The sequence below is a fragment of the Panicum virgatum genome, chromosome 4K (genome assembly GCF_016808335.1).
Source record: "Panicum virgatum strain AP13 chromosome 4K, P.virgatum_v5, whole genome shotgun sequence".
Lineage (NCBI taxonomy): Eukaryota > Viridiplantae > Streptophyta > Magnoliopsida > Poales > Poaceae > Panicum > Panicum virgatum.
Window position 1 is genome coordinate 41,681,340 of NC_053139.1, and position 27,649 is coordinate 41,708,988.

Below are 27,649 nucleotides of genomic sequence, written 5' to 3' on the forward strand. Positions count from 1 at the left end.
GGTTTGTTTCGCTTCCGTTTTCTTCTATACTACTACCACTCCTCTCTGCCCCGTCTCCCCACACATTTCCACCGCCGCCTGCCGCCGCCTCATCATCATCATCGGCAGCCGCAATCCGCGCACGCGGCGCGCCGCTCGCCGCTCGCCGCTCGCTTCCACCGCTGCCCGCCCGTCGCTGGCCTCGCCTGGCAGCAGATCCACCCGCCGATGCGCCGCTCCTGATCTCCGAAGGCAACTGCCACCGGCGGTGCCCCCGTCCCGTCCCGTCCGTCCCCGAGCGCGGCGACGCTCGTGATCCTCGTCGCCAAGCTCGTCGTCCGATCCGTAGGTCAGCACAGTGCTCGCCCCTTCCTCCCTCTGCTGCTCTGCGTATCTCCCAGGCGAGCTCTAATCAGGCGGCGTCGAGCGGCCGATCACGGGGCGCCGAGCTTGCGGAGGCGGCCGTGGAGGAGTGCGAGTGCGCGGAGGCGGAGGAGCGAAGTATCACGCAGAAGCGGGGACGGGAACCCCGTCGGAGATAATTCCTCGCGCGGGGATGGGGATGGGGGAAACTCTCCCCGGGGGCGGGGGCGGGGACGGGGATCGTGAAGCAATCCCCGGCGGGGGAATTTCCCATTTCCGTTCCTGATCCGTAATAGCGCGATTTTGATGCAGACGATCCTTGTCACACCATTTTATCTGATAGGTTACGCAGTGATTAGGGGATTCAATCATGAATTTGTATCTGTGTGATACTTTTGTTGATATTTTGTATGTCCTTTATGGAACAAGTAGAATTGTTTGACAAATGCAGTATGCATTTCTGTTTGCATGGTTGTGCTGCCACTGCCATACTTATTTGCTATGCTATATTTACATACACAGAAATGCAGGGAATCCCATCAAATAGGCTCTTAGAAACTGTAGCACATAATTCTCATTAAATGATCTCTGTTCCTGTGTCATGTCGTGCATACCTGTTAGCTTGCTTTAAAGGATCCTATGTTGCGTAGTAATGTGCAGATTTCGTGTTTATACGCATCAGCAATTGAAATAGAATCACCCCTCAAATGCAGCGTGTAGCTTTTGTTAGCTGATTATTATGGCATCATATAAATGACTCTAAATACGCGTGCACGTGTCATGAAAGGGCTTCACATAACAAACGAAGCTGAAAGTAACTATTATATCGTCATTGTGCTCTTGTTTTGCTGGATTGGCTGTCTCTGAGTTTGGTATTTTCATTATTGCAGATCACTGTCCCCCAGGCTGAAACGTGGCTGGTATTGGCGATATAAGCGCTCATTAGCTGTTTTATCTTTGTTCCTGGGTCTTTGATTAAGAGTAATTGAGAAGACTGTGCATGAGAAAACGATTTTGTTCAAACATTTCTCTCCTGTAATATAAATGTACTGTGACAATCCTTCTTCCTATGCTAGAATAACATATTTTTAACTTCTAAGCTCTTACAGTGCTTTGCAAGTTTCCTATTGAACATTTGAACCGAATACCCAATGCATTAGTTCGGGGCTTGTGACAAACATTCATGCAAATTCTTGGATATTAATTCAGAACCTGGTGGCATATTAATCTTGGATACTTGGTCAACTGCAAACTTGGAGCTTCGTGTTCATGTCATCAATGGAGAGCCTAGCACAGTTAGAGGTGCTGTGTGAAAAGCTTTATAATTCTAGAGACTCGGCTGAGAGAGCGCATGCAGAAAGCACCCTCAAATGCTTCTCAGAGAACAGCGAGTACATTTCACAGTGTCAATACATATTGGACAATGCTTCAACTCCATACGCTCTGATGTTGGCGAGTTCAAGCTTGTTGAAGCAAGTTTCGGACCGGAGTCTTTCTTTGCAGCTCCGCCTCGATATACGTAATGTTTCTTTCTGTAAACATATTGCATGGCATTATAGTTAAGTTTTTTGTCGCTTCTGTTCTGTTGCATACACGTGAATACGTGATATCTTAGCATTTATTTATATCCCTTTATGTTAATAAAATTTTGCCTGTGTTGCTTTTGTTCGGTTACATCTGCAATTCTGCATGGCCTTTAGCATTTATGTCCCTTTACGTTAAACAAAATCGAGTTGTGCGACATACGCGGCATGCTGCCATACAGGGTAGACTTGTGCATGGTGATGTTCAATATAACTTGCCATATGCACAACTTTTGTCGTTTCCTTGATCCTCAAATTTTGTCCCCTTATGCTTGTGACATTGCTAAGGAATGCAAATGTTACATTTTTCATGTTATCCTTGTTTTTTTATGCGTTCATGGCATTGCTGTAAAGATAATTTTTTATCCCCATTTCATCATTTTTTTATGCTTCAGCTGGAGTTTATAATATGTGACTGTTTCTTTCTTGCATGCCTTTGTTTTCCTTCTTGTTGCTTATTTAAATTCTAACATTTTTTGTAATCTGTATGAAGGGAGTTATGTCATAAACTATCTTGCTGGAAGGGGTCCCAATTTGCAGAACTTTGTCATTGTGTCCCTAATTCAGCTGGTTTGTCGAATTACAAAATTTGGATGGTTTGATGATGACAGATTCAGAGAGACTGTGAAGGAAGCGACGGATTTCTTAGGTCTTGTAAGTATATCTTGCGTTCTGTAAATGTTGAGATAAGAATTCTCTGATTGACTGTGTATTTTGGAGTTTTGTCATCATGTCAAACTTAGCCATTTTGAGGATTGAAGCCCGTTTTTCAGGATCAATGAACGTCAGAAGATGCACACAACTAACCTGCACGCACCATTCCTGTTTCTATACACACGAACACAATGACTTATTTGAACTTTTAACATTTTAAACTCAAAGAAATGTAACTTGTAAGTAAAATACAAACTATTTATATCTGCCCCAGTGGACCACATGCTGTTCTGACATGTATAAAGGCAAAAGTTAAATCTTTTCATGGTTCATATGACGAATAACATTCAAAGAAATCATTGAGGGCTTGAGCTATATGACTAGGAATTCTGATAATTTCTGAGTAATATAATATTGAATCTGATGATTTGTTTTATATTCCTGGTGAGGATATGGTGTTTTAGTTTCCTCTTCCTTGTGTTATCATCTTAATGGTCTTAGTTCCAGTGTTTCAAAGGCGTCGCCTAGGCATCCAAGCGGACCCCGCTCTCCTTGGGGAACAGTTATGCCTTGTTGCCTAGGCGATAAGGCAGTACACAGCTCGCCTCGGGTCACCTTGTCACCTTTGAAACACTGCTTAGTTCCATATGGGAAGCAGGTTGCAAAAACCATGGTCTGCCTGGAAAATTTGGAAGTTACTATTTTCAGTTGATACCGTTGCATTGAAATACTTTATGGAATTGTGTGATCCAATCATTGATGTATGGTTACAATTTCTATAATAAGTAGGCTTCCCGTATTCTGTCTTAACCATCATCTCATAGAACAAAAACATTTTCCTTTCAGTTTTGCCGAGGTTATTTTAAGCTTTCTACAATAGTCGCACTGCCTGCTCATTATACTATACCTTCATCATTTTTTGTCATTTAGTTTATATATACCGCTACTGTTCTTCTATAAATGATGTTTTGCCTCACGTGCACATATTAAGATGACATGCTCGATTGGGTCCATACAACTATAAAATCTCTCTCTTCAATTGTTCACAAAATCTGTTAGTTTGTCTCTCACCAGCATATCACTCAACTACATAAGAATATCCCCCAAATCTATGGTCTCTTACAGCGATAGTACACATAGGTGCAGAGTGGTCTGAGAAGATGTACCTATGTGTTCCCTCTAAAATGCAAATCACTATTTATAAAAGAACAATTTTGAAAGTTTGACAACGTGAGCAAAGCAACAAGTCTTTGTGATCGGAGGTGGTATACTTTTGGTTCCTAGTTCTTTGGCACGTGACCTGATACATTTTGCTAATCTTTGTTGTGGCTACATCGTTTCAGGCATCTCAGGATCATTATTTCATAGGATTGAAGATACTAAACAATCTCGTGACAGAAATGAACCAGGTGAGACCTTGAAGTCAGTACACGCTCCATAGGTGGTATCTTCTCTTTCGAATTTAATATGGCATTTTCATTGCAACATAGATGGATTAAAGGTTACTATTTAATGTTGTACCATATACATTTTCCAAACTGATTTTGCCTTTTGGTTCATGTAATTAACTTCGTCTCCACTCTAGGTTTTTATTTGGATTTCATTTATTTTCAGTGCTGTTGAATTGCCATGCCAAGTGTAGTTTAATGTTCATATGTTGGTTTATGCATATAGCCAAACCCTGCGATGCCTATGACACTTCATAGGAAAATTGCGAGCTCATTCAAGGACCAGTTTCTTCTACAAATTTTCCAAATTTCATTAACCTCACTAAACCAACTGAAGAGTGAAGGTATGTGTAAGATGTTCGTGGGCATATTTTTCTTTCCATTCCAGTAGACTACTGCAATTTCTAAATTCCCCCCCTTTAAACTGCAGCTCCGGATGACTTTGGATATATTCCTCTTGACCTTGCATTGAAGTGCTTGTCATTTGACTTCGTTGGTTCTCCAGTGGACGAAAGCTCTGAAGAATTTGGAACGGTGCAGGTATAGCTGCCTCATGATTTATGGCTTATTATATTCAGCAATTAACCTGTCATTGTACCACAATTTTAGCTCTGCCATTCTAGTTATTGAATATTTCATTTTGGCGCAGCTTCCTGCATCTTGGAGGCCTCTCCTACAAGATCCTTCCACTGTCCAGATCTTCTTTGATTACTACAAAGTCAATGACACACGCGTTTCAAAAGAGGTATCCATTGATGTAATGGTTTGAGTAATTTGTTGATAGTTCAAGCCAGTTTCGTTTGAGTTTTCTTGTTATGTCCACGTTAGCATGCACAGAATTTTGGCTGATGTGTGGCCTCAATAAACCTGCACACGATGGATCAGTAACAACATTTTCTCTAGTATGTTAGCCAGGCTATTTCCGTATAATCTTCTGTTGAGTAGACCAATCACTATTTACCTTTTTATTTGGTGGCCTGGTCATTAACGTGACCTGCAAATTTAGTACTGTTTAGTGGGTACTAGTGTACTACTATAGGCAAGCTCAAGAGCTGGTATGGAAGTTTTGACTTCCATGCAAGATGCATCAGTAACGAAAATTTTTAATGTTTGCTCAACTCTCTTCGAAGTATGTTCTTTTTAGGCCCTTGGCTATGAATTTAACATCAACTAGAGTCTGGCTCAGAAGTTTGCGTCCTCTCTCTCTTTTTTCTTTTTCTTGGCCTCTTCCACTAGATCTCACCTCACCCCCACCCCCATCCCACCCCAATAATGAGCACTCAATTTTATTTTTACTTTTAATAAATCTGGTGAGGTTCAGTCTAGTACAGTAAGTTATACTTCCATTCACCTTTCATATATTTCTCTTTCTTTTCCTTCTGTACTTATATGTGCAAGCTCTTTGATCAACAGGCTTTGGAATGTCTGGTGCGACTTGCTTCTGTCAGGCGCAGTATTTTTGTTGAGGACCCTGCAAGGTCCCAGTTTCTTTCTCATCTGATGGCAGGCACAAAGGAAATACTTCAAACTGGCCAAGGTTTGCCATGCTTAAAATTTTTCATGGTGAAGTTAGTGTTTCATAATAGTGTTGTTCCCCTTACGATTTTCACAAATAATAGGTTGATACTCTTTCGTTTAAGAAGAAGAAATAACAACAGTCTCGATTGAAGTCCTTGTACACCATGTAATAATCTTATTTTTTGTTAATCTAACAGGAATCGATTAGCTTAAATTGACCATTGCAAGTTGCAATCACATTGTGTGTTTTAATTGAAGACAAACATGCTAGCAGAGAAGCAATGGTTTTCTTTTGGTTTCATATCATCATATGCTTGCAGTTACTAGTCTTTCCAATCAGGGGTGCTGCCAGGTTATCTTACCTGATGTCTGTGCATCAGGGTGCAACAAAATGTTGTTAGTAAATTGACCAAATTGACCTCATATCACTGTTAGAGTATAATAGTCAAGGGTAGTTTAGTCTTTTCTCTCTCAATATGACTGACCAGTTCACTTTTCCTCTTCCTCTTCCCATTCGTACCATGCTATCAGAGCTCTAGGTTTCGATCCGTCCACCACCCTCGTCATCCCGCTGCGCTGCTCCTGGGAGCATCGATCTTGCTCCTGGGGGCGGCATCTCCGCCAAGCCCCAAACCCATTTTCCTTTCCAGTTTGAGTCACAGCAGCAGCAGAGAGCAGCGTACCCATCCCCCCCCCCCCCCCCGTCGGGCGCCGTCGTCCGCCCAGTTCAGTTCCGCCCCGCCTCGATTCGTCGTCGTCGCAGCTTGCCTTTGTCTGCGCCGGATCTGCAGGTCGCGGATCCGGCCGCCCCACCGTCGTCGCCGCTTCGCCTCCTTCGCCGGCGCATCGTCTCCGCCCGTCCCCGCCCGTCGCGGCCTGTTGCGGCGTCCGTCCCCGCCATCCGCTCCGTCCGCGCGCGCGTCGTCCGCGCAGGCCGTCGCGCCCCTGTCCGCGCGTGCGCCGCGCGGCCGTCCGCTCGTCGCCGGCCGCCGTCGCGGCCACCTCCCTCGCCTGCCGTTGCAGCTCTCCCGTCTCCCGTCTGCCCGTGGGGGAGGACCAGCGCCCGTCGCGGATTTGCCGGCCGCCTGTTGCGGCCTGTCGTCGCCGGCCTCTCCCTCCGTCGTCCTCCCGCCCGTCCGACCGCTGTTGCGGCTCTCCGTCCGCCGCCTGTCGCGGCGGCCCTGCTCGCGGCCTTCCTTCACCGGCGATGCGGCTTGCCTCTCCGCGCGCCTCTGTTCGAGCTGCCAGTCGCCGGTTTCCTTGCGGCTCCTCCTCTTGCGGCTTGTTGCCGCTTCTCGGGAGAAGGGGCTCGTCCCTCTGCTCCTGTCCGCTTGGATTGGGGGGTAGCAGAGGCCCGTCGCCCTGCTGCTCTCCCGTCATCGTGCTGTGCGGTGCTCTGTTCTGCTACTTGCAGCTGCTGCTGCTGGCGGCCCGTTCTGAAATTGATCTCGCACATGCAGCTGCTGGTGGTATTGCTTTGCTTTGTTGCACTTGCATCTGCATCCACGCCAATCCAAGTCCAATTTCATTGCTCCGTAATTCTGCTGCTGCTAGGCCACTTCTATCCATCTTTTGCTTATGTGTGCTGCTGCTATCTGTCTGTGTGTGCGGCTGTGCTGCTCTGCTCATCTGCTCGTATGGTCGGCTGTCCATCCATATCATCTTTTGCTTGTTGCTTGTTAGCTGCTTGTATCCACCGTCAGCTTTTGCTTGTACCCGCTGCTGTTTTAGTCCTTCATTGTCCAGTCATTGCCACATTGCATCGGTGTTAATCCAAGTCCAATTGCTCACATTTAGTTCGTCAAAGCTGTGCGTGCCTACATCCTAGTTGCCAAATCAGCCACTTTCATTTTCTTTTCGGGTTTGCCATGATGTGTGGTTGCCCCATCAGTTGTTGATGCGACCTTTGCCCTCTTGGTCCCTTTCGGAGCCGTTTTGCTCCACATCATGATCAATGGCCGTCTATTCGTCGTCATCAACACATGTCCTCCTGCTTGCCGTCTTCAAGCAGTGATCTCTCATTCCTTCATTTTGGCTGGTTTGACACATCTCCATGTTACTGTCGGGTTCATTTCTCCAAAGCAAGGCTCATGTTTGAGGAGTTGAAGTACTGGTTTGTGAAGACTTGAGGTATTTGCTGAAGTACGGTTGTGAAGGCGGTACCCTCTTGTGGAGGAGATTATCTACGTCGACAAGTTCAAGAGTTGCACGCTTTGATGACATCTTTCATTTCGGACTTTGGACGTATCATTTTCATGTTTATGTTTAGTCTAGTGCTTAGTATCAACTCTCCAAATGCAACGTCATTGCATTCACGTTGCATTTGAGAGGGGGTGTTAAGAGTATAATAGTCAAGGGTAGTATAGTCTTTTCCTCTATTCTAGGGTTTGGGGTATGTCTCATGTACTCTCTATATATGCCCAAAGGGCCTCTCTCAATATGACTGACCAGTTCACTTTTCCTCTTCCTCTTCCCATTCGTAACAATCACATGGAAAACTTATATGTTACTTGATGTGCAATGAGTGCTTGTGCCGCCTTTATTTCGATGCCAGATTTACCCCTGTTTCCATGCAGATATGTTTGTTGATGCACTGATGCAGGCAAAAGAGGGAGTTTATGCAATTTATTTTAACTTCCAATTTGCAGGTCTTGCTGATCATGATAATTACCATGAGTTCTGCCGTCTTTTGGGACGTTTCAAAGTGAATTACCAGGTTCCAATCCTGTTGTATGAAAAATGAGCCTACTTAATTTTTTATTTGTTTGGCAACCAAGGACATTTTCTTTATCTCTCATTTAAACATGCATTCGGAAATAATCAAACCTGTTAGTTTTCTTCTGTCCTTTGTTGTTGCTTGGTAGCTATTATGATTTATTCCATGTCAAAGGAATAGTGGTACAATTTTTTTTTGTAATTTCTATCTTTTTTTTAAGTTTTGCCAGTGAAGAGAACCAGTTATTTAGTTATACAAACACATACTTGACTTATTGGTGTTCTGCTATTGTTCGCTCTGTGCTGTTTATTTAGTAACCATCTTAAAGCATCCCTGGAGTAGATGGAACAGGCGCACTATGTTCACAAACTTATTTTATTTGTCACAAGCAGTGTTCTATATTTGTTCTTTTCCTGTTCCTTTTTCACTGTACATGTGCATTGTAAAAACTTCAGAATTCTGTACAACATTAGCTGCCTGATGATTTGACTGTTGTCAATGGTTAACAATAAATATCAGATAACTTTCTTCATGATTGTAAAGGTTTTATTGATCTAATTGCCATACTTTCATACTAGGAATGAACCCTTTCCAATTTTAACTTATTGTACTGTGCAGCTGGCAGAGCTTCTGAGTGTTGAGTTTTATGGTGAATGGATTGGTCTAGTAGCTGAATTTACAACTAGATCCTTGCTGTCATGGCAGGTTTGTCTTTTCTTATTGTTTAATTGCCGGCCGTTGGCTCTTTTAATTACCATACTGCAAGTTTAATGACAATTATGATATTGGCTATTGTTGTGTAGTGGGCCAGCAATAGTGTCTACTATCTTCTAAGTCTTTGGTCAAGGCTGGTGACATCTGTGCCTTACTTGAAAGGTGAAACGCCAAGTCTGCTTGATGAAACCGTTCCCAAAATCACAGAGGGTTTCATCACTTCTAGAATTAATTCTGTTCAGGTATTAGTTTATACTAGAGATGCTACTGGTACTAATTCAGTCCAACAAAGGATTGTTGCCATTCTTATTGTTTGTTGTTTCTACCCATCTCAGGCCATCCTCGCTGACAACTCATTGGAAAATCCTTTGGATAGTGTGGAAGTTCTCCAGGACCAGCTGGAGTTTCTTCCTTATCTTTGCAGATTCCAGGTTGCTGCTACTTCATGAATTTTGGTGTCTTATTTAAGGAATAATTTTTTGTTTTAGGAAACATTCATCTGATTTTTCTTTTCAAAAAAAAAAAATCATCTGATTCTCATCTTTGAAATTATCTCCAGCAGGAAATAAGATACCTTAAATCCTTAATTGAATATAATTTGAGATCTTTCTGTAAAAGATATTTAGGTTTTGTTCCAGCTTATCAGAAAAAATGAAAGCCTGCTGGGTAATAGATTTTCCTGAATCTGGGTATTAAAATTCCCCTCGTGGATGTTTTTGGTTGCTTAAATCAGCAAAAAAAATTGCAATCTGCATAGCAACCGAAAAAACATAGTTAAATGAGAAGAGAAGATGTGCAGCGGCCTTGAGAAGGGGTCGAAGAGCAGAGAATAGAAGGGGGTTTGGCCCTTTAAGTAAAACTATAGATGTGATCTTATAGATATGATCCAGTCTTCCCAGACCTACAAAAGATGAACTTTCTAAATAGGCGATAACTTGGCTTCAGGGACAAGTTGGCGGTAGTACTTGTAGCCTCCTAGTGGTGGGCTTGGGGTCTGGTGGAGACCTAAGGCATGTCGCCACCGTCTCCTGGGGTGCTTGCGGGGCTTTGGTCCCATAACACATTACTATTTTTTTTGAATTTGGATCTTCATATTTTCCTACAATGTTTCAATTACACAACCTGATTGATCTTTTATTTCAATGAGTTGCAGTATCAAAACAGTAGCCTCTACATCATAAACATCATGGAACCTCTTCTTCAAGCTTACACGGTATGTTAATGCTGTTCAGCGTGATCTTTTTCTTTGGGAATGGTGCTATTAAAAGTGAAATACCTGTTACAGGAAAGGTCAAGATTACCAGCTCCTGGAGATGCTGATGAGCTCTCTGTCATTGAAGGACAAATTGCATGGATGGTCCACATAATTGCAGCCATTCTTAAAATTAAGCAGACCGTTGGTGTTAGGTGAGAAATAATCTTTTCTTATTTGTTTACTTTCTTTTGTTATTCTTTTCATGGATGGGATTTTCCATTTTCTTCTGCAGCCAAGAATCACAAGAATTAATTGATGCAGAACTATCGGCCCGGGTGTTAAAGTTGATAAGTATGACTGATACAGGAGCCCACGCACAGGTTAGATGAAATTGATTTCTTTACTTAATATGAATGAGGAGCTATGGTATTCACATTCCCTGAGTATTATTTGTTGATGTAGAATGAGTGCATGGCCTAGTGTTGGATAATTCTTTCTTCTTTCAACATTTTGTTTTTGAAGAACTTTCACAGGTCAACAGCTTTTAGTATTTGCGAATTACATGATATAAACTCATTTGTTAATTAATTGGGAAATTAGAATTGTACTAATGCAAAATGTGTGATTTTTAAACAGTCAGCACTTACTGCCACCATGTTTCAAGATGCAAAGTATAATTCAAGATGACTTTCGAACTTTAACATATTTGTTTGTTCCGAAAGCAGGCAACCTACTTGTAGGGAATTACATTTATTTTACTTGCCGTATCCATTAATAGCTATTGCTTACATCTAGCTTTGTTTGTTCACATTCAGTTGGTTTTGGTGGCCTCGCCAAGGCTCCTTACTGTATCAACTGGCTAAAAAACTCCTAGTTTTCTACTTTTGGATTCAGCAATTAGTTTAAGGCACATTTTGGAGTCATAACAGCAAGATATTAGCATAAATATTAAAGATTCCTGTACTATCTAGGTTCTGCAATATGGCACATGGATATCAAGTTATCAACTGCAAGATATTAGCATAAATATTAAAGATTCCTGTACTATCTAGGTTCTGCAATATGGCACATGGATAGCAACTGCAAATTTCCCCTAAAAACTAAGTATTTTGTCAGCTCTATATTAGAAGAGCATTTGTGCTTACTGTTTAGCTAAGGTGCTAATCAACACTTTCTCGAATACGCAGGAGAGCTGTGTATCATTGCATTACGAAAGAAGTAGAAAGGCTAAAATAGCCGTATAAACATACACACACCCTGGTTCAAAAAACAGGCGCCCGTATCAAACATGAGTCGACCACAACTACCACCACACACCGTAACCACCAGGTCGAGCAGCGACCATACACGCTAATCAAAACTTGCTCACTGTACTTGTGGAAAGTGATGAACTTACACATGATTTCTGTTTTGTTATCCCTCTTTTTCTAGTTGGTTGTTATGTTTTCAGATGTGGGTCACAGGCTCATTGTGTGAATATTAACTGATTGTACTCTTGTGCTTCTTCGTAATGCGAAGATATGCAGCTCTCCTGTGTATTCGAGAAATAAATATTAACTGATTTTATTGTCTTTGCAGAGATATCGAGAATTAAGCAAGCAAAGGCTTGACCGAGCTATTCTGATCTTTGTGCAAAATTTCAGAAGGTCATATGTAGGAGACCAAGCCATGCATTCTTCAAAGGTTAGAAAATTCAAAACTCCTCTCTTGACGGTCTTGTTTTGGTTTATGCCCAGATCAACCTTGCCAAAATTTGGTAACATCGCCAATGAATGGCAAGCCTTCACCTCTTTGCACATTCCTACATCATCTTGCCAAGATTTTGCTCAGGCCGATATACCTGCTTGTTAAATGCCATAAACCAGTGCTTCTTTGCTGCAGCAGCTGTATACAAGATTGTCTGAGCTTCTAGGGTTGAATGACCATTTAGTTTTACTCAATGTTATTATTGGGAAAATTGCTACAAATCTGAAGTGCTATGCTGAGGTGACTATTCATCTACTGATTTCAGCTTTAACTTTGACCTTTTAGCTTTACTGACTTTTGTTGTGGTTGCAGTGTGAGGATGTTATTGATCAAACTCTGTCTCTATTCCTGGAGCTTGCATCTGGGTAAAGTTGTGGCTATATGTTTTCATTTTCCTTTTTCTCAATTAGGTGTGATGACAATTCTTCATTTTTTTTTGCCAAGTCAGCTATATGACTGGAAAGCTGCTGCTCAAGCTGGAGAGTGTAAAGTTCTTCATCGCAAGTCATTCTGTAAAGTCTTCCCAGTAGCTTTTGTTATACTATCCCTGCACTCAGTCTTAGAAATAATTTGCTATTTTATTATCCTTGCAGCAGGAGAATTTCCCATTTCTTGCCGAGTACAAATGTTCCCGTAGTAGAACTACATTCTATTACATCCTTGGCTCCTTAGTCTTCATGGAAGACAGCCCTGTAAAATTCAGGACTTTCATGGAACCACTTCAGCAGGTGCACCGACTGATATCTTTTCTTTTTGGAGAGAAACATGGATAGTTTTAAACTCTTATGTGGTTTAACTCCTTTTTGACCTTAGGTTGCATTTAACCTGGAGGCAACTCCTGATGCTGCTTTCTGGAATGATGTTGCTAAGCGTGCATTTATTGGTTGGATGAGAGATTTACGAGGCATCGCGATGGCCACCAACAGGTGTATTATCTGATGTTGTACAGTATTATGAATTTAGGATATTACAGCTCATATAGTTTTGAAACTAACTATACCTTTGCTGATATGATCCAGCCGCAAGACCTATGGCCTCCTATTTGACTGGCTGTATCCGTCTCGCATGCCACTTCTATTGAGAGCCATCACACTGTGGGCAGATGAACCAGAGGTTGTCATCTGTTACCAATCTGTTGTCTACAATAACTTTGCGCCCTTGCACACATATTGCATGTTTTTGCTGCATATCTGCCTGATTTTATTATTGTTAGATATATGTATAGCTGGCTGTACATTGCCTTGTATAGGTGATTGAAAACCTTCCTAGTTTAGGAGATTATATCCTTGTATACCAAGCCATCTTGGCTATATATATGAGAGGTCACCCCCCATTGGGTGTGTGGTGTTTCCCATCCTATCACTCTACATGGTATCACGAGTCTGGGTTTTTCCCTGATTCTCTCCACCTTCCGCTAAACCCCTAGCCGCCATGCGTCCCGCGCACAGGCGTCCACCCTTTTTGGAAATATCTTTATATCCTTGCACACTTGTTGCATGTTTTTGCCCAAATATGCTACCTGAGCTTAACTTTATTACCCATAGTCTGATGTTTCTAAATTGTGTTCAGTGACCCCTAAAGATCATTCCATGCAGGTCACAACACCCTTGCTCAAGTTCATGTGCGAATTTGTTTTGAATAAAGCTCAAAGGTTGACATTTGATTCAGCTTCACCAAATGGGATCCTTTTGTTCCGAGAGGTTAGCAAGATAATTGTGGCTTATGGGTCGCAAATTCTGTTGCTTCCCAATGGCACAGATATTTATGGAAGTAAATACAAAGGCATATGGATCTCACTGACTGTTCTTTCAAGGGGTGAGTATATTTCGGTTTGCTAATTTAATATCCTGCAAGTGAGTTGACTGCTGGTGGCATTCATTATGTGCAGTACTACATTTTAGATGGCTCTATGTTACTGATTATGTGAATGTGAAACATGAGTATTTGCTGAGGCTTTTTGTAACTGATTTTCTTGTAAGCAGCTCTGGTATGCTGACATGTCGCATGCATGCAACCAGAGTCAGACCATAGTCACAAAGATTCGGGGTCGATGGGGTCGAGGAACGAGATACGGTCCTCATGAGAGGTTTTTACAAGGCGGGAACGAAAACGACCCTGCGTTTCCGGGATGGGATCGGTGTTTCCGGGTCGAGGAACGGTACCCTCGACCCCGAATCCTATGACTATGAGTCAGACCCCATCCCCCCCCCCCCCCAAAAAAAAAAACATTACTGAATTACCATTTGGCTGTTCCATTGGGGTTCATATACTTAAAAAAAAACGACATAGAAACTAGCTGCTTCCTCTGGTTTCTGATGAAACCAGCCATCAGCATTTGTTGGAGTATATTGAGCCCATGTGTATAGAGGCCCACCTAGAGGCCCATGTATAGGTTCTATATATACCCACCCATCTAGGGTTGGAGGAATATAGCAATTATTCCCGTCATTATGGTATCATTAGCCTAGGGTTAGGGTTTCTCTCCTTCCTCTCTCCCTCCCACCAGCCCGCAGCACCCGCCGCCGCCGCCGCCGGCCCCATCCCTTCCCCTCTCCTCCTTCCCTCCCCTCCCTCCCTCCCCCTCTGCTCCGGGCACGGGGAGCGTTGCGCCGGGCGCGCAGGGCGCCGCCGCCGCCGCCGCCTGGCCCCTCCCCTCCTCTGCTGCAGCCGCGATGCATGCCCTGGGAGGCCCGCGGCCGCCCTACGCCGCGGTTGCGATGGCCGCAGCCGCCGGCGCAGGCCTTCCCGGCGCGGGCGGCCCGCCACCTCCTCCTCCAGGCACAGATCCCGCCCTGCTGTCCCCTGCCGCCGCCGCCGCCTCTGCGGGCGCGGGCGCAGGGGGCGCGGGGGGAGCCGCGGCCGCCGCCGCGGCTGCCCAGCGCGCCCTTGCTGCCACCAACGCTGCCACTTCTGGCACTGGTGCAGGGGGCGCGGGCGCAGGGGGCGGTGGGGGTGCTCCCGGCCCCTGCAGCCCCTGCTGCAGCCGCTGGCCGGTGATGCGGCCGCCGCCGCCGCTGTGGCCCACCGCGCCGCGATCGCTGCAGGCAAGTAGGCCGCCGCCGTCGACGCCGCCGCGCTCGATCCCGCATCGTTGGGCCTTGGGATGACCCCCGCGGATGCGCCGTTCTCCGCCGCCGCCTTCCGTGGGCAGCAAGCCGACGCAGCCCTTGCCGCGGCTCTCCTCGCCGCCAAGTCGGAGGCTTCGGCGGCCCAGGAGCGGGTCCGTGTGGTAGCCCTCACCTGGGAGCGCGAGCGCGCCACGGCCGACGCCCTCGCTCTCCGGGTCGCCGAGGCGGAGCGCTACCTCCGCATCTCCTCCGGCCAGCCAGTCGACCCCGAGCACGGCGCCTCCTCCTCCCACCAGGCCCCGCCAGCTGGATCTGGAGCCCGGTACGACCCGACCGACCCCATGGTCGCCTAGCTCCACCTCCAGGCAGCCGGCGTCCAGAACATCAGGGCCCTGGTCTCCGTCCTCCTCGACCCCGTGTCCTCCTCCGGCAGCTGGCGGGACCAGGTCCTCACTCTCCGCCGGTACGCCCTCGACGACCACGTCCTCATCGACTCGCCGATCGAGACACGGGACGTGGCGTGGCTGCGCCTCGACAGTGTCGCCATGTCCTGGATCTTCGGGACCATCTCCCTAGATCTGCAGGACCTCGTCAGGACCCACGGCGGCACCGCGCGGCAGGCTTGGGTGGCGCTCGGGGGGCAGTTCCTTGGCAACGCCGAGTACCGCGCCCTCCGGCTCAACGCCACCTTCTGCACCTTCGTGCAGGGGGACCTCTCCGTCGGTGAGTACTGCCGGCGGATGAAGAGCATGGCCGATGCTCTTCACGACCTCGGGGATCCGGTGTCCGATCGGGTTTTGGTGCTCAATGTCCTACGGGGACTGAGCAGCACCTACGACCACCTGAAGGGCTGGATCGCCCGCCAAAGGCCCTTCCCCACCTTCCTGCAGGTCCGGGACGACCTCGCTCTCGAGGAGATCACCAGAGGTCTCGCGCCCGGATCATCCTCGCCTACCCCTGCCGCGCTCGTTGCTACTCCACCGGCCTCCTCCGCTGCTCCTGCCACCTCCCTCCTTGGTGCTGCTCCCGCCGGGCAGACCGGAGGAGGGGGGGGGGCGTGGACGTTGCCGGCGACGGGGTGGTGGTGGTGGCACTGGTGGCCCTGCTTCTGGGAGAACCGGTACTGGTGGGGGCCGCCGGGGCGTGCCGACACCGGCTCCGGCTCCCGCTCCTGCCCCTGCCGCTGGAGGTACGCCCTGGCCATCCTTCAGCAACCCATGGTCAGGGCGCATCTCGATGTGGCTGTTCTAGGGTCCGGGATGGGGGCCTCGTCCTCAGCTCCAGCCGGCGGCCATGTTCACTGTCGCTGCTCCACTCTTCGCGCCGTCCTGGACCCCGCCCGCTCAGCCCAGCCAGCAGCCGACCTGGCCTGGGGGGTGGGACCAGACCGCTCTGGCGCAGTCCTTCAGCACCATGGGACTGACGCCGCCGACCAGCACCGAGTGGATCGCCGACTCGGGTTCCTCGTTCCACACCACTCCCGATGCTGGTATCCTCTTTTCTGTCCGACCCCCACACCCTTCTTGTCCTTCTATCATGGTTGATGATGGGTCTTGCCTTCCTGTCACCGCCCTGTGTTCTGCTCCTCGTCTTTCTCATGTTCTTGTTGCTCATCAAATGGTTCACAACCTTCTTTCTATTCGCCAGTTTACTGCTGACAACTCCTGTTCTATCGAATTTGACTCCTCTGGTCTTACTGTGAAGGATTCGGCTTCCCGGCGTCCGCTCCTCCGATGTGACAGCCCGGGGCCCCTTTACACTCTTCGGCTTCCTGCTTCCGCTGCCTCGCCTTCGGCTTCTTCGTCTTCTACTTTTGCCGTGACGCCTTCTTCCACCACCTGGCACCGCCGGCTTGGTCACCCCGGCTGCGACGTTTTGGCTCAGCTCCGCCGTAGTACCGATGTTCCATGTACTAGGGCTCCTGCTGAGCACCTCTGTCATGCGTGCCAGTTAGGTCGTCATGTTAGACTTCCGTTTTCTTTTTCTTCTTCGCATGCTGCGCATGCTTTTGATCTCATTCACTGTGACCTGTGGACATCTCCTGTACTCAGCATGTCTGGCTATAGATATTATTTGGTCATTGTTGATTTTTCTCATTACTCTTGGACTTTCCCTTTGCGCGCCAAGTCTGAGACCTTCCCCACCCTCCTCCACTTCTTTGCCTGGGTGTCCACTCAGTTTGGCCTCACCGTTAATGCCGTCCAGTGTGACAATGGGCGGGAGTTCGATAACTCCACCTCCCGGTCTTTCTTCTTGTCTCGGGGTGTTCAGCTGCGTATGTCTTGTCCGTATACCTCTCCTCAGAACGGCAAGGCTGAGCGGATGATTCTTACGACGAACGACGTCGTGCGCACCCTTCTGATCCAGGCTTCTCTCCCCCCGCGCTTCTGGGCTGAGAGCCTCCACACCGCCACCTACCTGCTCAACTGTCTTCCGTCCACTGCTTCTCCTGCTCCCACTCCACACCACGCTCTTTTCAGTATCCCTCCTCGCTACGAGCACCTTCGGGTCTTCGGGTGTGCGTGTTACCCTAACACCTCCGCCACCGCTTCTCACAAGCTGGCGCCCCGCTCGATTCGTTGTGTTCCTCGGGTACTCCCCTGACCGCAAGGGGTACCGATGCTTTGACCTCACCTCTCGCCGCGTTCTGATCTCTCGACACGTCGTCTTCGATGAGTCGGATTTCCCCTACTCCACCTCCTCCACACCTTCTGATCCCGAGCTGGCGTCTCTGTTTCCGACTGACCCGGTGGTTCAGCCACCATTACCTGTCTGTCCTTTTCCTGCAGGTTTTCCCGGCGCACCGGCACCGCTTCCGGTGATCCCTGCTGCGCCGAGCGCGGCCTCGGTGCCCGCGGTCGCGCCACGCGCGGCCCCTGGACCTCCGGTCGTGCCGCGCACGGACCCGGTGTCTCCCGCTGCGCCACGCGCGGCCCCGGTGCCTTCCCCTGCACCTGAGCGGTACGCTCAGCCGGTGCAGGTGTACCGGCGTCGCTCGGCGCTGAACCCGACGCCGAAGCGGTACGCTGAGCTGGTGCAGGTGTACCGGCGTCGTTCGGCGTCGACACCGGCGCCGCCTCCAGCTCCGGAGGCTCCTGTGACGCCGACACCGGAGCTGTCGCCGCCGCCGCCTACTCCGGCTCCCTCTCGAGCCGAGCCGGAGGTGTACCACCCGCCGGTCATCCATCAGGATCCTCGGCATATCCATCCCATGGTGACTCGGCGGATGGCGTCCCAGGCCGCGACTCTCTCCGCCACCGAGGGAGAGCCGCGGGTCTCTCCGGTACCCTCCTCTGTCCGCGACGCCTTGGCGGATCCTCACTGGCGTCGCGCGATGGAAGAGGAGTACGCGGCTCTTCTTGCCAACCAGACGTGGGACCTTGTGCCGCGTCCGTCTGGTTGCAATGTGGTGACTGGCAAGTGGATCTGGACGCACAAGCGTCGGGCTGACGGCACACTGGAGCGCTACAAGGCTCGCTGGGTTCTCCGGGGGTTCACTCAGCGGCCTGGTGTTGACTATGATGAGACCTTCAGCCCGGTCGTGAAGCCCGCTACGGTGCGCACGGTCCTCTCACTTGCGCTCTCGCGCGCTTGGCCTGTGCACCAGCTGGACGTGAAGAATGTTTTTCTTCACGGCGCCTTGTCAGAGACTGTTTACTGCTCTCAGCCTGCGGGATTTGTGGACTCGAGTCGTCCGGATATGGTCTGCCGGCTCAACAAGTCTCTCTATGGACTGAAGCAGGCTCCACGGGCTTGGTACTCTCGGTTCGCCACGTTCTTGCTGACACTGGGGTTCACCGAGGTCAAGTCTGACACGTCTCTCTTCATCTACCGCCGTGGGGATGAGACTGCATATCTGCTGCTATATGTCGATGACATTGTGCTCACAGCTTCCAGTCAGCAGTTGCTTCAGAGTGTCATCTCCTCTCTGCAGCAGGAGTTCGCTATGAAGGATCTCGGTCAGCTCCACCACTTCTTGGGCGTCACGGTTGAGCCTCGCCCGTCTGGTCTTCTCCTTCACCAGCGGCAGTACGCCCTCGATATTCTGGAGCGGGCTGGGATGACTGATTGCAAGCCTTGCTCCACTCCAGTCGACACTCAGGCGAAGCTGTCTGCTGATCTGGGTGATCCGGTGGCTGATCCTACTGCCTACCGGAGTCTGGCCGGCGCTTTGCAGTACCTCACCTTCACCAGGCCGGACCTCACCTACGATGTTCAGCAGGTCTGTCTCCATATGCATGATCCCCGGGAGTCACACCTTGCTGCGCTGAAGCGTCTCCGGTACGTTCGTGACACTGTGGACCTCGGCCTGGTACTTCACCGCTCGACCTCTGCTGAGCTGGTGGTCTACATCGACGTTGACTGGGCTGGCTGCCCGGACACTCGTCGCTCCACCTCCGGCTACGCCGTCTTCCTGGGCGGCAACCTGGTCTCCTGGTCGTCCAAGCGGCAGCCGGTTGTCTCCCGCTCCAGTGCCGAGGCGGAGTACCGGGCTGTCGCTAACGGCGTGGCGGAGGCATCATGGCTACGACAGCTCTTGGCGGAGCTCCACAGCCCGCTCGCCAAGAGTACGCTCGTCTACTGCGACAACGTCAGCGCCGTGTATCTCTCCACCAACCCCGTCCAGCATCAGCGGACGAAGCACGTAGAGATCGACCTACACTTCGTGTGCGACAGAGTCGCCATCGGCGATGTTCGGGTACTCCATGTCCCGACTACCTCCCAGTTTGCTGACATCTTCACCAAGGGGCTGCCCTTCTCGGAGTTTCAGTCCAGCCTCAACGTAGCCGGTGGCTAGTTGTGGCTAGGGGGGGGTATTTGCCCTTTGTACTCTCATCTTGTCCAGTCTTGAATACCGCTGCGTCGGTTGTTCAGACTACGGGGGGTGGGGAGGTGTTAGCTTTCTTGTTGTCCAGTCTTGAACACCGCTGCGCCGGTAGTTCAGACTGTGGGGGCGTGTTGGAGTATATTGAGCCCATGTGTATAGAGGCCAATGTATAGGTTCTATATATACCCACCCATCTAGGGTTGGAGGAATATAGCAATTATTCCCGTCATTAGCATTATCTATTGCCAAATGGTTTTTTGTTTCTTATTCAATGAGTTACTTGAGGTGTAATAAATTCTATAGAATTTAAGCTAACTGTGTCCAGTTTTACGGTTACTCCAGGAAACGGGGAACCACCACCACCAGTTCTTGGATGGTTTCTAGGGAACTTTATTAGACTGGGATCTAGCTTAGCCCTGATTTTCTAAATGTTAGCTATCATTTGATTCTTAGGTTTGTTTGCATCTTTATGATTCAACTATGTCGTGTTTTTTTCATAATAGTTGTACCATTTTTATTTCTTGCGGGCTTTAGATTTTGTAATCTTCTTGCTGATTATGTATTGTTATTTTGAATACCATTTTCCTGGAACTTGCAGCTTTGTGTGGGAACTATGTCAATTTTGGTGTATTTGAGCTCTATGGTGACAGAGCTCTTGCAGATGCCCTTGATATATCTCTAAAGATGACTCTCTCAGTTCCATTGTCTGATATATTGGCATTCAGAAAGGTACCTGTATCAAGTTTTGTTTATTATTGGCAAAATAGGCATTTTAATCCCCCAACTTTGATTTGAGGGTCAAGTTCATCCCTCATCTTTTAAATAGACCAATATAGGCCCTCAACTTTCATTTTTTGGGTCAAACTCATCCTTATGCTGATATTATACTCCATAATAACATAAGATTTGTCATTTGTGCAAAAAGTCCTCTTTGCCCTTGGCTCCTTCCCCTTCTAAATTCATTTAGGAGCTGAAGATCGCAAAGTTTTTAATTTGGAACATAGAATTTTATTTATGCATGCATCATATTGTATTGCAGACTCATGGGCAGTAAAACTAAAGCTACTTTGCATAACTACGTACTACCATATAAAATGCTGCGGAAAGTTGAGCTATTGGTGACACTAAATTGAGGGGAAAAAGAAACCAAGGATAAAAAAAAACTTTTGCTTTTATCTCATGTTATTGTAGAGCATAATATCAGCATAAGGACGAGTTTGATCTCAAAACAAAAAGTTGAGGGACTATATTGGCCAATTTGAAAGTTGAGTGACGAACTTGACCCTCGGGATAAAGTTGAGGGACCAAAATGCCTATTTTGCCTTTATTATTTGTCTTAGTCCATTGTTTGCATTTACATCAAAATACTCGTGCTATGTTCTGAATGCATTGATTTTTTCAGTTCTCACATAGAATGTGGGCAGGAACATGGAGCCAAATTAATGTATCAGAGAGATAATTGCTCACTAATAAAAAATATTCAATTGGTTTTGCCCTTACTGTGGAGTCAGGTGTTTGATGGTTTTGTTCATGGAGTCCCATGTATCAGAACAGTTACTGTAGGTGCAGCCTGGGTTGAAATCTGGTTCTTGCACATAAGCAAACATCAGAATAGTAAGGAGTAGCCTATCTGCCTATGTGTGTATTTCCTTCTATTTCTCAGAGTGCTAATTATGATAGATTGACAGCTCAAGTTCTTTTAAGAATTTATTTATTTAGGTTAAATCCTAGGAAATTACCTTCTGGTACCTCTATGCAAGATATAAGTTGTATGTTTCCGATTTCTCGGTCGCATAGTAACATGTAATCTGAACGGCGTGCTTCCAACACTTGTGTCAACCCACACTTCTTTGAGACTTTGTTCACCTAAATACTTAAATTTCTTCTGTTTCTTCTGTAGCTATATTAAGAATGAGCTATTGTTTTTCAGCTGTCGAAAGCATACTTTGGATATATGGAAGTACTGTTCAACAACCATATCAAGTTTGTTCTCAATTTGGACACAAACACATTTGTACATATTGTCAGCTCTCTTGAGTCTGGCTTAAAAGGTCTAGATACAGGGATATCAACACAGGTTTGTTTCTGCGATTTTTTGTTCATTTTTCTTGTGGCAACAATATGGCACTAGTGATGGGCATAGGGTGCACATAGATTTCTTGATTTTTTTAATTTTAATACAAATTTTTAACGTAATTACAGAATAATACTTCAGATCACAGAAATTTCAAAAATATATCCCTATCGTCTACCCAGTGGACGAAATTTAAATTTCGTCTACCCACTGGACGAAATCTAGTAATTTCGTCTGTTCGGTAGACGAAATTTAATTTTCGTCTATCGGATAGACGAAATATACATTTGCATGACGAAATCTATATATTTCTGGACGAAATATAAATTTTGTCCGCCCACTGGACGAAATATATATTTCGTCCCATGACCGGACGAAATTTACCTGCGCCGGCGGGCGAGGGACCCCATGCGCTAGGGCACTGTGTTGACCAATGGATTTTCGAGGCGAGCGCGCACGCGATCAATAAAAATTGAGACCGGCCAAACGAATGAGACGTATGTGATGGCCAAATAGCCTTGGAGTACGCTCCGGCTGCTTGGGTTAAAATATTTGGCTTGACACGGTCCGGTGGATTTTCATTGTTTGCTTATCTGATTTGAGCTTTGTTTAGTTGCTAGTCAAAAATTTTACACATCAATCACATTAATGTAATTAGTTTTATGATTAATCCATATTTACTAATTACAGAACTCATCTGTAAACTGCGAGACGAATTTATTAAGATTAATTAATCCGTCATTAGCACATATATTACTGTAGCATTTTATTATCTAATCACGGACTAATTAGTCTCAAAAGATTCGTCTCGCAATTTACAGACAATATGTGAAAACCAATTTTTTTAATCTATATTTAATACATCATGCATGTATCCAAACATTGATGTGATTGATGTGTAAAATTTTTGACTAGCAACTAAACAAAGCTCAAATCAGATAAGCAAACAATGCAAATCCACCGGACCGTGTCAGGCCAAATATTTTAACCCAAGCAGCCGGAGCGTACTCCAAGGCAATTTGGCCATCACATGCGTCTCATTCGTTTGGCCGGTCTCAATTTTTATTGATCGCGTGCGCGTCCACCTCGAAAATCCATTGGTCAACATAGTGCCCCAGCGCACAGGGTCCCTTGCCCGCCGGCGCAGGTAAATTTCGTCCGGTCATGGGACGAAATATATATTTCGTCCAGTGGCGGACGAAATCTGTATTTCGTCTAGAAATATATAGATTTCGTCATGCAAATGTATATTTCGTCTATCCGATAGACGAAAATTAAATTTCGTCTACCGAACAGACGAAATTACTAGATTTCGTCCAGTGGGGAGACGAAATTTAAATTTCGTCCACTGGGTAGACGATAGGGATATATTTTTGAAATTTCTGTGATCTGAAGTATTATTCTGTAATTACGTTAAAAATTTGTATTAAAATTAAAAAATTTCTTTACCTGATTCACTTAATACATTTCGAGTAAAGTAGATAGTATGCACACAGGGTGAATCCATCGGCTATTGTATTATTTAGGCTGATTTACGTCATGCTTATCTCCTATTGGCAGTGTGCTTCTGCCATTGACAGCCTGGCAGCCTTTTATTTCAACAACATTACAGCTGGTGACGCACCTCCGTCATCAGCTGCATTAAATCTCGCTCGTCTTATTGGAGAGTTCCCCAATTTGTTTCCTCAGGTTTGTGTTTCCAAATCACATGTACTATACTATGAAAGATTTCACAGTAATAATATTTTATTTGTGATAAATACTGATCTTTCTTGAGACTAAAAGTGCTGTTATTATTGTTGTATAGATACTGAGGACACTTTTTGAGATCATTCTCTTTGAGGATGCTGGTAACCAGTGGAGTCTCAGCAGGCCAATATTGAGCTTGATAATGACTAGTGAACAGGTACTTTTATTTTTTTAATAGTAATACTTATTATTTTTCTCAATTTATGCTTTTGAGCTTTTTTCCCATTATTATGATTTCTTTTTTTTTCTTTTCGTGCAGATGTTCAGTGACCTGAAAGCGCACATATTAGCATCACAGGTTAGAGTAATCCTCTGCTTGAAGTTCCATATTCCATGTTACTTTGTTTTCTTCTCTTGTTGAGACCACCCTTATCATCATTGTTTTATTTGTCTTTAGAAAAAAAAGTGAGATAAAGAGTTAAGATTCTAAATTGGTCTAGCTGCATCCGTTCGATAAGATTTTTCTTTTTATGACTCGTTCCTTGAAAGCCATATTTTCGTTATAATTGGCGTGGTACTTTTCCACTATCCATTTTGTGGTTAACTATTGGCCATTGATAAGCTGCACTACCAAATAGATGGTTACACTGGAATACCGATCGCATGGGTTTCCTTTGGATGCACATGATTTTATTTCGTGCTGTGAAGTGCTAGGAGCAGAGAACCTGAGAAGATGCTCCTATATAATGTTCCTGAAATAGTGCTATCATGCAAGATTTTTTTGTTTACACCATTTTTAATTAACTTTTGAATCTTCCGAATAGTTTCCAGAAACATTAAGTGGCTTATGGGCAAAATTATGAAGATATCATCGAAGCTTTAGGATTTTTTTTTCCAGCTTGATAGTCACATTGCATAATCAGCAACTCTTGGATAATGGTTTCTTGAGAGTCACATTGAGTGGACTGTTTTTTTTCTCCATTAGTATTTAGCAGTCTCCATTGTGTTTCAATTAATTGCCCTGAATAATGCTAGATAATTATAATGAAGGCTGAGATTTATTGGAACCTTTAATTTTTTTCTTGAATGCTCAAAAGGTTGGTTTTGTTTGCAGGCTGTCGACCAACAACAACTTCTTTCCCAATGCTTTGATAAGCTGATGACCGATGTCAACAGGAACTTGGAACCTAAGAACCGAGACAGATTCACTCAAAATCTGACAACATTTAGAGTTGATTTCCGGTTGAAGTAACAGTTCGTCAAAATCAGCTATCAGTAAAAGGAGGTGTTCCTGCATGATGTAAATACTCTGGTTATCTTTGTTTTAGGAATCCCCATTCCGTGGATTAAAAAAAAGGTCCCGTGCTTAGGTTTGTCTTGGATTAGGCTAGGCTGAAGCCTGAAGATGAAGTTTCTTGAATGTAGGCAGTTGTAAATTTCTTAGCGTGTCATTTGTATCAGAATGGTGATTGGTGGGGATTGTTTTTTTTTCTTTTATATCGCTTCTCTTTTGCTTGTACAGCAAAATTAATGCTGGAATGGGACCGCTGTTTGCCCAAGTTGTTAGGTGGGAAGCAGCCATCCCCCAAATCTAATTCATTTGTTAAGAAGCTAACGAGGTAAATAATGTAAATGATTCTGTTGGCTTTGCTGAAGATGAAGATTGGTAGAAACAGTAAAAAGGCGGTCCATTTATATCCCTCAGTATCAATGTTTGGTTTTGAAAGAGTGCAGTTTCAGGTTGGCGTGGTCGCTTCGCATTACAGCAGTGCATGGTGTACCCTGTACCCGGAGATGCCGTCGAGCAAGATTTCACAAGCCAGGCTGCCCCTATCTATCTGGTTGGAGGCTTCATATTGCTCCTAAAGGTGGAATTATTTTTTTTCAGATGTATCACATATATCTGCTGTATCGGTATTCGGCAAATGTCACTGCTTGATTTGTTGTCATCCCTGCACGATGAGCTTGGACGCATCGAGGCGGCCAAATCTCACTGCGCAGGCGATGCTGCCGTCCAGTATCTCCTCCATGCCGTACTTGAATCTGAACCCCAGCTCGCCCAGCTTGTCGCTGTGAACTTGAACGCTCGGCAACCCCAGCTCAGTCCTGACACCAGTTCAGTAGAATGTTAAGGATTAATTGGATCCATGCCATTATAATTATCCGAGTTCACTGATCTGCCATTACAATTCATCATATTAGAACCGTGCCATTATAATTTTATAACTCTCCGAAACATGTCACTATGTATCCCTTCACTGTGTTTCTAAAATATTTTGGACCAAATTGCCTTTAGTCTTCTCTCTCTAATCGCCTTCTCTCTCTAATCGCCTTCTCTCCATCTCTCTCCATGCGTTCGGATCCATGGGGAATCCAATCCAACGACAGCAGCAATAAGGCAGCTAGGAGCCTAGGATCGGGAGGAGACGAAGATGCGGGTCTGCTAGAGGAAGGTTTGTCCTTGCACCGCACGTAACCCCTGCCACGGCGTTGCAGTACTCCGGGTTACCCCTTCCCCCTGCTGCGCAGCCACATCTCGGCAGCGTAGTCCCGGTGCGCGTAGTAGGCCACGGCGCCGTCCACCCTCGCGCAGCCGCCCTCGGCGAGGTCCACGGCGATGGGCAGGCGCTCTAGTGCGCACGGGAGATGCCTTCCAGCTCGTCCAGGCGAGCCAGGCCCCGGGCCGTCACGGCGTAGAGCTCCCCGGCCACGCGGTCCTCCTCGCTGGGGAGGTACCGGAGGAAGGGCACGCGGTAGGGCCCGCACACCAGCGGCAGCCGCCACGCCGTCACGGCGGCGCCCGCGAAGGAGGCGTCCCCGCTCAAAGCCAGCTCCTGCAGCAGCGGGTGGTTGGAGAAGTCGCGCTTCAGCGCGCCGTACGTGAACACCATCGTACGTTTCGGCGGCGGCTCGTTGCTCATCGCCGTCTGCGGAACCGCCGGGTCGAGCCTCCTGCCAGACTCGCACGCGCGCCGCACCTCCACCTCTAGCCATGCCCTGCCGCGCCGAGCCGTCAGGCTCTGTTCGCGCGCCGCCGGCGCCGCCGCACTGAGTCACTTGAGCGCGCGCCCGCCGTCGCCAGGATCCTCGACGCGACCGGCGGTGGGTCTGCCAACAAAGAGACAGGGAGGAAGGAGGGAGGGGATGAGAGGAAGAAGAGGATAAGGGGTATTTTGGTCTGTAAATTCTGAGAAACACATCGAAAGGGTACGTAGTGGCATGTTTCGGAGAGTTTTAGAATTGTAATGACATGATTTCAATATGACGAATTGTAATGACATATCAGTGAACTTGAATAATTGTAATGGCATGGATCTAATTAACCCAAATGTTAATGCATTTCGATAAGAAAAGCACTTCATAAACAAGCATCTCGGCAATGTTAGTAGTATGTGACATCACTGGCAATGACTTACTCTTTCAGCAGGTCGAGGGGAGGATACTTGGCGGCGAAGTGATCGACGATGTCGGCGACAGTCGGGTAGGCGGCGGCGCAGAGGAACCGGCCAGCCATGGACGGGCGCTCCATGCAGAAGACGAGCGCGTCGCAGACGTCGTCCACGTGCGCCAGCGGCACCGACCCCAGCAGCCGCTGCAGCATCCTGAGGGCCCCGAACCGGCGCTCGTCCCGGGTCACCGGCGACGCGGCGCACTCCAGGGACTCCGTGGCGCGGCCCTGCAGCGTGTCGCCGGCCACCACGGGGCAGGGCACCGTGACCACCTCGAACTCTGGGCTCTCGCCGGCGTTGTAGGCCAGCAGCTCCTGCTCCGACACCAGCTTCGACAGTGTCGGTACCCCAGGACTGGGGTACCCCCTCTTGCTGTGTCTAGGCAAGGATCTTATAGTTATCCTTAACTACATCCAAACAACCGGACCCCTGCGGTCCGGAATCCTGTTCTCCCAGCAGCGGCCTGGGCAGTTCCTCAGTTGGGAAAGGTCCGGAGACACCACGTGTCCCGGAAAAGGCAGGAACTCGTGCGCAAGCAGTCGGGACTCCGGACCTCCCCGAGGAGACCGGACCCCCGCAGGGTCCCGGACCCCACATGGGGTCCCGGACCCCCTGTATAATAACC

The 27,649-nt window shown here is 47.2% G+C and overlaps 2 protein-coding genes and 1 pseudogene across 7 annotated transcripts in view; 1 reads left to right on the forward strand and 2 right to left on the reverse strand.

Annotated features, from left to right (window-relative positions):
- On the forward strand, positions 1 to 25,270 carry LOC120704119 (exportin-7-A-like). 6 transcript variants are annotated; one of them, XM_039988389.1, is made up of 30 exons: positions 1 to 328; positions 1,233 to 1,388; positions 1,552 to 1,861; positions 2,419 to 2,579; positions 3,923 to 3,988; positions 4,254 to 4,371; positions 4,458 to 4,567; positions 4,677 to 4,772; positions 5,441 to 5,564; positions 8,194 to 8,261; positions 8,880 to 8,966; positions 9,065 to 9,217; positions 9,311 to 9,406; positions 10,129 to 10,188; positions 10,261 to 10,382; positions 10,463 to 10,550; positions 11,749 to 11,853; positions 12,052 to 12,156; positions 12,229 to 12,281; positions 12,365 to 12,428; positions 12,510 to 12,644; positions 12,730 to 12,842; positions 12,936 to 13,029; positions 13,512 to 13,731; positions 20,411 to 20,541; positions 21,743 to 21,889; positions 23,447 to 23,575; positions 23,694 to 23,792; positions 23,895 to 23,933; positions 24,690 to 25,270. In XM_039988389.1, the coding sequence occupies exons 3-30, from the start codon at positions 1,612 to 1,614 to the stop codon at positions 24,825 to 24,827; spliced, it is 3,171 nt and encodes a 1,056-aa protein (XP_039844323.1). In that variant the 5' UTR covers positions 1 to 328; positions 1,233 to 1,388; positions 1,552 to 1,611; the 3' UTR covers positions 24,828 to 25,270. The 6 variants fall into 6 exon arrangements, with proteins under 6 accessions (XP_039844323.1, XP_039844322.1, XP_039844326.1 ...); XM_039988390.1 differs by having other exon boundaries at positions 28 to 328; positions 1,233 to 1,262; XM_039988393.1 differs by having other exon boundaries at positions 61 to 328; positions 1,233 to 1,262; positions 12,055 to 12,156; positions 24,690 to 25,236.
- The window catches only part of LOC120704120 (putative anthocyanidin reductase), a 74,854-nt gene that overhangs the window by 41,617 nt on the left and 5,588 nt on the right, over positions 1 to 27,649 (reverse strand). The gene's annotated exons all lie outside the window — the stretch shown is intronic.
- On the reverse strand, positions 25,708 to 26,973 carry LOC120704121 (annotated as a pseudogene).